Below are 12,076 nucleotides of genomic sequence, written 5' to 3' on the forward strand. Positions count from 1 at the left end.
TTTTTTTTTTTGAAGGTTTTGCTCTATACTAAGATTTGTCTTACAGCAAATTTTAAGATTTTTCTTACAGTAGTAACTTCCTGTTAAGATTTGTTGGTAATTAAATAATCACTTCTTACTGCCATGCCCTGCCACTGAGTTCACTCACAGGGCTATACAGATGCTTAAGTCCTTTCCTAGGTTTATCCCTTCATAAACTGTTCAGGATGGAACAACTTCTAATACTTTTCCCTATTACTTCTTGATGGTATATTTAAGTGTGAATGCAGCTTGCTGACGTCAAGAGTCATACTGATCTTCTGAGATAGAATCATCAGATACAGAAGTCCTCTACAGAAACCTAACTTCATTCTTATTTCTATGACTCCAAATAATCACCAGAACTATTTTGTCACCTTTATAATATACTTCACTTTATACTATACTATAATATACTGTATACTATTATATACACCTATATAATATACTAATTATCTACTTACACAAATTGTCTAAATACAGATTTTCATAACCCCAAGTTGCATATTTCAGTATATACACTATGAGATACACAAACGGAAGTCAAAGCAAATTACATGGTACAGTTATAACGAACTTCCCATTAACTTTAGAAAGTTGTCCTATGCATTTCTAAACTTTTTATTTTCCAGAGCATTCTGTATGCTTTTTCCTCAAACTTAGGTTCTCACTTTGACAGATACTACCTCAGTCAGGTTTTCCAAATACAGGATTTGCCATTTACTCAAGAGACATTGGGACAGCCCCTGAAGCCTCTACAGCAGACACTTCTGTCCTACAGCCTACACACGGTTTGTCTGAACCAAGTAAGTGCAAATAACTAAATAATTTCAAGTAAATCAATAGCACTTTTGGGTAGAAAGTTTTGGAAAGAAGCCCAACTAATACATTTACTCTTGCATTACATAGGACTGCCATGTGGGACAACAGCATTTGCATTTCCAGCAACTCATACAGTAGAACTATGCTGTCTAAATGCTTCTAATTCACTGCCCGAAATAAGCCAAGGAGAGAAGATGTCTCAAATACTAAAGGAACAGACAGATCAACTAAAAATTAAAGTAAAGAGTTCTGTTTCAGTATCTATTTTGCATCAATTCTTTAGTTTTATGGTTTTTTAAAAGCAAACATGCCAAGTTACAATATCTAAGTCTAGTATTTTCTCTTGAAGGTAGAAGACTTCTCTAAACACATGACCAAAGAGACATTCCTCTTAGAAGATGATTATCTGGTAAACTAATATCTTCTCAGTTATCTGAAGTGTACTTTAATTGGCTAATAGACTTGAGATTTTCTGGCAGTATACTCAGTGTTTTTCTCAAACAGACATTTGAAAATAATTTGTTCTGAATCTCAGATTTAAACTGAGTTTAAGAAGCAAAAATGAAGGAGCTCAGTAAGTGGCTCAGTTCTTAAAGACTACAATTAGAAAGTAGTTAGTGAAAGGCCTTAAATTGGCACAGAAAGCATTAATTATGATTTGTAGGGTAGTATGTCTGAAGGGTTATTTATTATTTAACTTCTAAATGACCAAGCAGCACTGTGTACTGGATAGGTATAACAAATGCAATTCAAAGCAGCAGCAGAATTCTTACTAATATCACTGCAAATATCATCTGTCTTACATAGCATACGCAGATATTACTATGTCTTGTTAATGATAACATCATTTACAATTGAACTCTCTCTTATTGGTGAAGGCATTAAATCAACTGAAAAGATACCTTGAAGCCTTGGAAAGGAACTATTTAACTGCTAAAGAGGAACACCGTAACTTACAGCTGCAGTACTACAAGGACAAGTCTATCAACATCGGAGAATTTGATCCCAAAAGGTTTGAAGATAAATGCTAAGTACTTCGTCAGTGTATTTTCCATATTTTGGAGCATCTAACCACTATTACTTTATCAGTCACACTTTTCAGAGGTGAAAACATTATATTAATATTACACAGAGTAAGCTAGAAGTTACTCGGCCAAAATTCATCTTATGCTTTACATATCCTTGTTATAGTAAGGATAGCTATTTGCCTAACTCAAGCATTTAAAAAGGGACTCCGTTTCTTTCTTCCCTCTATGAACTGTTTATTGCAATGCCAAATATGGCTATCATAGTAAGAAACAGAAGTTTCACTAGCTGTGTATTATGATTGATTTTAGAAAGGTAGAAGGAGAAATATTTAGACTTGGCACGCTGCTTGAAGAGATCCAAGAACAAGCTGATGACAGCAAGCACAGATGGGCTCCTTCGCATAGTTCCTGTGGATCTGCCCATTCATCATATTCTCTTTGGGAGGTAACTGAGTCTTATCATTTAAAGACTGCATTATTCCATTTTATTCAAGAAAAACAGAATGGTTATCACATGTTCTCCTCTAAAATTTGTAAAACCATGATGCTTTTGAATAGCATGTTACTTCAAAAAAAAAGATTTTTTTGCATGAAATTGTAGTTTAATTTTTCATTAATTGTAACAAAAACTTTAGAATGAACACAGCTGCACTGAGTAACTTAAGTGCTAGCTTCAAAAACATTCATTTCTGAGTAAGAAAATGAGCAACTATTTTCAGCTTTACAGAGCTTTCTGCTTTTGAAAATTCATTATTATAATTCAGCTGGAAGAACAATTACTTTGTCCAAGATTCTTTAACTGCAGAACTGCTGGAAGACTAAACATTCTGCTATGGAAAATTGAGTTTACTGTTAAATATAGTAATATTTTGTCCTGGATCATAAATACACGGAAAAAAATTGTATTAGTTCTCCACAAATCAAAAGATAAATATCTCCGTATGCTTTCATACTCCATATTTTAGAAGTCATTCTTCTCTGAATCTCAAGTAAAAGATAGTTAGAAAACACAGGCTGGTACAAGTCATCTACTTGAAATAATCTGACTGAAATCTACTATCCTGGGGTTACTTTATACAGAGCTCAGTACTTTCAAGTATTGCTGATTCCCCTGAAGAAAATGCATTTCATCCCAAGAACAATGAAGGAGAAAATACAAGCCAGACAAGTTCCGTAATTCCACAGAGAAATGCCCACTTCTCTTTGGAATGTGATAGATGCAATCTTCGTATTCACATGTAAGCATAAAACTTATACAACTACTGGAATTATCACAAAAAATGGTACTGTAATCATTTGCTGAGTACAGAAAGTTAAGGTGCCTGGAATATCTGAGTGCTCAGACTCAACTTCTCAGAGAACCCTAAAACTCCTTCCAGGCTGGCACTCCTACTCTGAAGCCAAAACACAACTACCATTGTTTTGCTAAGAGTCAAATCATACCTCTGTATAAAATTGATTGCAACGACACTAATTCAAGATATGAATGACTAGATAACACAGTACCAGTACAAAATGTTTGCTTACATTTGTGTAGTATTTTAAAAAGAATGCAGATGTTTACGTAATTAACCATCAAAACTTCATCAAACAACTCTAGAGTGACTATACTCCCCTGCAAGTATTTTATAAGATCAGATCAAATGTTTTCCTCTTAACCAATTAAGGTTACAGAAGAGAACTGAATCAACTTATGGAAAAGAAATGGATCCTCTGGGAAAAAGTTGTCTGCTAGCAAGCAAGTATTCTTCAAATGAAATGGTATGAGAAGTTTTCATTTTCATTCTAATTTAGATGAACATAATATCATGAAATAATAATATATAATATAGTATAATATCATATATTTAGATAATATTATGAAAACAATATTTTTCCATTTAGTTTTTGCACAATATGAAAACTCAGCTTTAGAGGTACTACAGTTGTATAACTTGTATTGATTTTGAAAGAAAAAAATTGAAGGAACACTGAATATTTTTTGAACTATGTGATGAAGCTTGCTTCTGTTAGGAAAGACTTAGCTGTGTTTACTAGCTTGCTTTTATTACTTGTTCAGAAGGCAAAAACGAACAGGCAATTGCTTGCCTACAAAACCTTTTAATTTTAAGGCAATAACAGAAGTAGATCAATATGTATTAACCTTCCTCAACACTACATGACAATAATCTGTAAAGTTGGAATACAAGATAAGTAGTATTCATAAGTTGTCCAGTTTCCTTTACAATTAGAATGGTAACAGACAAACTGTAGATTTGATGGCAACTACATAATTAGAAGCTGTACAGAATTCATGTACACTTGATGCTGCTGTTCACACTGTGTGATGAGTACACAGCAATATAAACAAAATATCAGTTTGTTTTACCATCTGTGCACAACAGAGATTCTTTTCACCTGAAAGAAAATATGAGGCTGAAGGTCTTGGATTCCATACTCAGGGTACATTAAGTCAGAAAGATAGTGCCAGTGAAGAGAGTATGAAAGGGTAAGCATATTATGTCTTTTGAATAGGTACAGAAACTTCTCTTCAGCTAAATGAATTGATACATGCATGTACACAGTGTGCCTCTATTCTGGACTCTGCTCACTACACTGAAAATTCTTCTGATATGTATGAAACGCAAGGATGATCTGTTTTCTAAATTATTACCAGTTAATCGCATATGTTATGAGATATATCAGACCACTGGAGAAAAACACCCATCTGTTTTTTTAAAGACAGGATTATTTTCCATTTTGAAGTAGCCTATCTAAGTGGTATAAAACTTAAATAACACAAGCTTACTTTAATGAAGTATGAAAATAAATCTACTCTTTTTTCAGTGACGGATGACAACAAAAGATTCAGCAACAACAATAACAACCTCAAGTATTTGTAATGACCTAATCTGGTAGTCTTGAAAGGAGAACATATTGGTACCTCCATATATATTTCAAGTGCAAGGGTCTATCTATCAAGTTTCGTTTACAGATTCATCAAGGTCCTAAAATAGTTCCATATGGCTCAGTTGGGCTTTAGAACTTCCAGCAAATCAAGCCTCCATCCAAAGTCAGATCTCATAACAACATTCAGTGTAGAACATAATAATTATAATTTATTATGCTGAAAGAAGGCAAGCATAAGAGAAAAATGCTGACGGACAGTTAATTGAGTAGATAGTAATATTTACCTAGTAAAATTCACCTAGCTTGCTTTCTTCTCCCTCTGTCATTTAAGGAAAATTCGCTCAATCTTCCAATCTGGTTCCATGAGTAGATAAGAAAAGCTTGCAAATAAATTTGCTGATACTACATGTCCTACAGTGAAAATATGTATATCAAATACTGCAAACAATGATCTTCACTCCTGTTTTGACAGAAAGTACATCACAAGTATTCCTCTACTTCCCCAAAGGCTGCAAAAGTGAAACCTTAAATAGCTCAGTTACAAAGAAACCATATCATCCTTACCAGTGATAATATTTTGATAGTGTGTATCAGCATCTTTAAATACACAGAATTTTATACTCCATTTTTTCTCAGTAAGGCGTCATTATTTTAGGGTGTGTTTAACAGCTCTGATAAGGCAGAGTTTTTTCTGTCAGAATGCATCCTTTAGCAAAGTTGTTTTGTGATTATTCTTTAATTTAAGCTTCCACTTGACACCTTTTTGGGTTGATGAGAAAGATGAGTTCTTTCTGTAAGTAAATCTGATTTCTTCTCAGTTAAGTGGTCAAACATTAACACATTGGTAAGGCTTATCATAAAGATATTGTAATCTAATTGAAATATCATTCTGTTTTCATGTTCAAAGAAATAACATAATGGAAAGGAAAACTGGAACGTGTACGACCTTCATTCTAAGAAAACCAACTGATTTATCATATAAGAATCTGAGTAAGTAGCAATGGGACACCAACATCAGAACTGTGTTTATACCTACTACTCAGTCTTGTTAAACAATCCACTCCTGGTACACCTAAGCACCATGAAAATTATTTTGGAATTCCAACAGATGTACTATGCTAAGCAGTAACAAGATACTAAGAATAAAAAGGAGACCATAAAGGAGACCACGTGAAACCCACTTAGCCACTCTAAGGTCTTAGTAGCAGACAAGCTACAAACGAATTAGCAGCAAAATACAAGCAAGAGGTTTTACATTTGGTTAGAATCAGATACTACAGCAGTTTACCCCTGAGAGGATGTCTTATCTCCATCCTCGGAGATACTGAAACGGAAGTGCCTGAGCTACTTGATATAAGTTGGCCCTGCTTTAAGAAGGGATTAGACCAGACCATCTCTAGAAATACTTTCCAAATAGAATTACTCTGTAATTCTAACCCATCTTTTTAGATGCTTTCAAGTGTTACTAACATTTTCAAAAGCATAATGCTGACATGCATGCTGTGCTTTGATAGTGCTTTTTCTCCTTATCACATGCATTTATATCATATACTGAAATCTGGAGTCTTAACATAAAAAGTTTCAACATCCACTTTCAGTTTTGGGATACAGCTTTCTTATTCTGCATGAAAACTAAATGAAAGATTTTCCTAAATCTCTGTTCCACTCAGGAAGGAGACAAAAGGCTGTATGTGTTCTCCTTCCCTCAGGACAGCTTCTAACAACATAATTTCACCTAATCCAAACTAGAGCCCTCACTGGCTACTTGAAATAATTAAGTTAGCTGTCAAATCATTTAAGATCCCAGTTCTTGGAAATTCACTAAGAATCTTTAGGCATTTGTTTTCTCTTACAGCAACTTCACTTTTCCTCTGCAGAATACTCCAAAGCTGTTAATATTCAACAGCCTAGAAGAGTAGTATGAAGTGTCCCATATTTAAGTTTGAATACATGTAGTTTGCTTCATCCTTGATTTCTCATGGTGTCCTTTCCCTTAATATAATATACTGGGCCTTCTATTCTTAGCACCGATTTGTTTATTATTTAAAACAGCTACTGTATTCTCTCAGCTTCTATCATGATCTTAGGATGCCTTGTTTGTATAACACTTGAACTTTCAGCCATTTGAACATCCACAGCAAAAGCTTAAGGACTAGAAAAGGGGAGTATTTCATTGTTTTTATTTTGTTGTGTTATTTTTTGTGTTTTTTTTTTTTTAACACTTCTAGTACTGAAAAGAACAGTAGAAAGTGCATTTGAGGCTTACAGTAAGAGCTGAAAGCCATTCTTAACAGCTCAGACACCTGTAAAATGAATGGAAAAGTACCTCAAACTGCAGAACTGTTACTGACTGTGAAGGGCTCAGAAATTTAGTTCAAGTTAAATAATGACTTACATACAAGCCAAACATTCTAGTATTTCAGATATTTTTCATGTGTTTTTGGATTTTAGGCAATGGTTCAGAAGCCATCTCAGCCTACCATTCTTATGGTTCACAAAGCGATGAATTTATGAAATGTGAAAGTCACAAAATATTCCATACAAGACTACATAGAGAGAGAAAAGGTATAATGATTTCAAAAGTACCCAAATCAACACAAAGTTTTCTTCTTTGCATTGTTCCAGTTGTCCAATGATTTGCCTTTGTTTCAGGATTTAAATGCAGATGCTCCAGAGAAAGCCAAAATCCATTTAAACTCAGGAATTACAAGGAATCTGTTCAGTCTTGCACTCCACGTAGAAATAAAAACTCTGGTTTAACTTGTAAGTATGACACGTTACTGAAATAATTTTCGAGTCAGATTTTCAAAAGCAAAAAAAAAAAACCACTATATTGTGCATGTATCAGACTAAATTTCATTTAGTACGAGCAAGCCACAGCACTTCAGATAAGCAGTAAATGAGTACAGATCCTGTGATGAAATGAGCAAATCCAACATTTACATACCTACCCTATATACCCATCCCTGTGCACAACAGCGACCACCTTCTGTACTGCTCTTTGACAAGTCCCATATTTCACTATAAACAGTAACGTCTCCTGTTATCCAGTGCCACATAGAAGAATATTAAAACTGGCCATAATTACACCAATCTTTTCATTACTGGCTGTTACTGTACATACAAGTATTAGAAGGGAATACCAGCTCAGCTCTGCACTGTGTGACTTACAGCAAAGTCAAGGACCGCCAGGTTTTTAAAATACATTGCACATTTAGCTTTTAAAGTAACTTCTATCTTAGACTCTTTGTACTGTAGGAATGAAGGTAGATCAAATGAATTTATCTACTGTTCAGCAGTGAGCAGAAAATACAGGTTAGCTATTTCTCTATTAAGACAAAAAAACACTGCATCAAAGTAGCACTCAAATCATTATTAGGATTGATGTCCTAATAATGCCATTACGCAACACTTTCTTCCTGGGGTCTTTCACTGTTAAGAAATGCAATACAAATGTATACATCACATGTTCAAGAACTAAACTCAACCCAAAAAAGGAATGCAAAGAAATATTTTGGTCTCATTTAGATAAACTCTTAACATATTCAGATTTTTATTCAGTAGCCTTTTGAAATTGAGTTTTACGCTGCTCAGAGAAAGATGCTAAGCATATATAACATTTCTCTTCGCTTTTATTTCTACGCATGGCTTCAACGTCGTAAGCTTATTCGCAGAAGAGAATCCCCAGTCAAAAGGCTCAAACAAATCAACAGCCTCCTGAACCTGTCATCAGACTTTCTGAAAGGTAAGCTATAACAGCTTCATTTGTGCATGCATGAAAACAAGAAATGCCATTATTAAAGGTTCAGCACTGAAAAAGCCATCATATCATAAGCAGGGGCAATGCTTTACCCTTTGTAGAGCACGCTATGCATTACAATTTGACTCAGTAATGAAATACCATTATGTAAATAATGACCTGAGTAGTTCTTCTATCTTTTGTAGTTTAATGAATCAAGCTTCAGCTGACATACATATTTCTCCATCTTGAGAAAAAGTTGTTCTTAATTATTATTATATAACACTTTCCCATTTACAGATCCCTAGAATAATATAAAACCTCTACAAATATGTCTAAGTCCTACATCTAATAAACATAAGATTATTCATAGAATCTGAAAAATAAAATGGATTTTTAACCATAGCACAGACTACATGAACTGAAACAAATTCTGTGACCACAAGTTTTACTAGCTTTACCAAGTAACAGTAATTTCCTGCAAGTATGGTAGCCGAACTTGAGAATCTGTGGCACAGACTACTCAGAGAAGTTACAGCACCAAGAAAATGATGTTTTTGAGAGATTTCTTGACTGCATTCTGGAATCTATTTTGTTATACTGCAATATAGATTATGATCAGCTGCAATTTTATAACTTAGTCACTGTAAAACAGACTTGAAAATACAGGTTATCAAAATTATCAAATTCACAGTTTGAAAATACCTTGGGCTTATCAAGTTCTGTCTTTCACTACTTATTACATTTAGACAAAATTTTGAGGCTGATGAAACCTGCTATTCAAACACAGATGATCAAATAATCTTTTTGCATTAATGCTTACCCAGCAAGAAGTCTGCCCGAAACACATCTGCAATCATCAGAAACAGAACTGCCAAAGACTTCAACATAAACGTAAGACTTGAGAGTGAAAACCATACAACTAATCAAAAAAACACATACCCCCATATCACGGCACTGTTGAACATCCCCTTTCTTAGCACACTGATTGTCTCAATTTAAGTTTGTCTAGTCCACTATGGGACAGGATGAAGTAAGAAGTGAGACACCTGAAACTTTTTGTACCACTTCAAAATCACATGTAATTCACTACATTCATATAAAGCTTAGTATAAAGGTAGAGCTCCTTAGATGAATACAGAAAATCATCTTAGTATTACTTACGCAGTATAGTAATAAGTAGTAATATATTTTTGTATATTAACACATTGTGTGTTAATACACACCTATAGAACACGTGTTTCTCAAATGTGAACAATTGCAGAATCTGTAGGTAAGACTGCCTTAACAGCTCTAAGCCATCCTTACTCTCCCTCCATTACAAGAGCTTCCTGTAGTTTCATTTCAGCACTGCAGGATTACACAAAGAAAAATAAGTAACAAACACTTCAACTTAAATCCTTGAGTAGCCTTCAAAATACATGTTTCACTTCTCAACATGTATTCAGAGTAGGTCTGTTGAAAAAGCTACAGAGAACCTTAACTACACAGCACTTCCTATTCTATACCTATGGAAACAACTGCATTCAGCAAAGCTGTATTTTACTGCTTCCAACAGATTTTGAATTCTACTCTGGATCATGCAATACAGACAGCAAACAGTTTGAAGAAAGCTACAGAAAAAATGGTGCAAGCAATTTCAGAAGATCTAGCTAACGCTAGAAGAAAACAGCTTTAACCATCTAGTTTCAAATGCTATATTTTTTTGCTGGTTATAAATTATAAACATCTTTACAAATATAAAATGACAAAAGGTTAGAAAATCAGCTAGCTTTAGTTCTATGATTGTCAGTACTAACTGGTACATACTGGTATTCCACATGTTTGTACCCAGTGACTGAACTAGAAAATGAATTGCTTATCTATTGAAGTCTCTGATGTTTTGGCTGGCCCCTGCTACTGCTTACAACTGCCTTCCCTAAGCATTTGTTAGGCACCCATTTCAGGTAGCTTCATAAAAACTGGCTTATCAAAGTTATTTTTTTTTTAATTTCTGTTTCCCCTCTACCCCCAAAGTGCAGAACGAGTTTCATTCACTTCAACATACATTTGCTTTTCACACTTCAAGAGTAGATGTTTTAACACACCAGCAAATAGAAGCAGGATCTGCACCTGTAAGCAGGATGCTAGTATATCAAGTCGTATTTAAAGCATACAATTATTTCTGGAGTGCCCTACATTGAGAGTGTTTTGTTTAAGAGATCCTTGCATGTCTCAGAAACTGAGTAATGCCATTGGTTGTTTGCCTATTCCTAACAATTGAACTGTTTCTTCACTCAAATGTCCTTACCTTGTCTGATATATCTGACAGATTTCTAGCTGACGATGTAGGCTACAGAATTTTTAAAAACCTTTCTAAGATTTTTCTAATGAAATCCATTTAACCGTAGCAATTAAAAGCAAGCACACAGTTAACAGCTGTGTATGTATCAGAGATGCTATTCACTGAAGCAAATCCAAAATATATCACAGAACCATTTGAATTATAGGGGACCTTTAAGGATGATCTAGTGCAACTCTCTTGAGAGTGAAGGCATATCCACAGTTCCATCAAGCTGTTCAGTGCCCAGTGCAGCCTGACCTTGAATATCTCAAGGACAGGACATCTACCACTTCTCAGGGCAACCTGTTCCAATGCTTCACTACCCATACTGTAAAGGACTTCTTTATTATATCTAATCTAAATCCTTCCTTCTTTAGTTTGAAACCATTTCCCCCATCCTGTCACAACAGACTCTGCTGAAGAACCTGTCCTCTTCTTTCTTCCACCCCTGCTTTACTGAAAGGCCGCTACCAGGCCTCTCTGCTCCAGGCTGAACAGCCTCCACTCTCAGCCTGATTTTTTCTCACTTGGACAAAGTCTAAATGCTGAATAGGGAGACTTAGTTTAGCATTACCAATTGATATTTATTTAACTCTATGCAATAAATCCGTGTCAATAAAATGGGTTTTCTTCAACTTGTCAGTTTGGTTCTTAAGTAGGACATTCTGGTATTATTTTGTTCTGCATTTATTGCTTTTAAATTCCCCTTTTTAAAAAATGATAAAACTGCTTTAAAGGAAAGAAAAAAAACAGTCTGCACCTTTAAATTAACTTTGAATGAACATAACTAGCAAATACATTCTCTTAACCCACTAATTAGCCCGAGGACAACAATCCAAATCTTTTTGCAAAACCAGAAGTGAATGCCCTTACAGCCTGGAGAAAATGTATATTGAAACCTGAGTCATATGTTCGGTCACATTATGACACTTTACATTTAACAAATTAGTATATCAGTGCATCTCAATACAATATTATCCCCTGAAAACGTTATTAAATTTGCATTTAAATAACTTTATAATACAAACAAACATTAGAACATTAGCAGTATTATAGAATACAATTTATTCGATCCACTTCAACACAAACATATATACACAAAGAAGAGAACAGTAAATTCTCTGAATAGATCACATTGTGATGATAGTTTGCTCCATTCTTTATTAAAAAAATAATCAAGTACTGACAAAGACCAATCCATCTGCTTTCCCTTCTTTTCCTCTCATCTCTTCCCCCTTTTCCCCAGAAATTTAATTT

The 12,076-nt window shown here is 34.5% G+C and overlaps 1 protein-coding gene across 1 annotated transcript; it reads left to right on the forward strand.

Annotated features, from left to right (window-relative positions):
• Positions 1 to 541: 541 nt before the first annotated feature.
• On the forward strand, positions 542 to 10,421 carry AKNAD1 (AKNA domain containing 1). Its single transcript, XM_019618366.2, has 15 exons — positions 542 to 583; positions 698 to 824; positions 928 to 1,079; positions 1,190 to 1,249; positions 1,719 to 1,852; positions 2,178 to 2,313; positions 2,949 to 3,106; positions 3,536 to 3,629; positions 4,253 to 4,356; positions 5,665 to 5,747; positions 7,209 to 7,322; positions 7,410 to 7,520; positions 8,421 to 8,502; positions 9,324 to 9,390; positions 10,055 to 10,421. Exons 1-15 carry the CDS (start codon positions 542 to 544, stop codon positions 10,172 to 10,174), a joined length of 1,584 nt encoding a protein of 527 aa, XP_019473911.1. The 3' UTR covers positions 10,175 to 10,421.
• The last annotated feature ends 1,655 nt before the right edge of the window (positions 10,422 to 12,076 follow it).

The sequence above is a fragment of the Meleagris gallopavo genome, chromosome 10 (genome assembly GCF_000146605.3).
Source record: "Meleagris gallopavo isolate NT-WF06-2002-E0010 breed Aviagen turkey brand Nicholas breeding stock chromosome 10, Turkey_5.1, whole genome shotgun sequence".
NCBI lineage: Eukaryota > Metazoa > Chordata > Aves > Galliformes > Phasianidae > Meleagris > Meleagris gallopavo.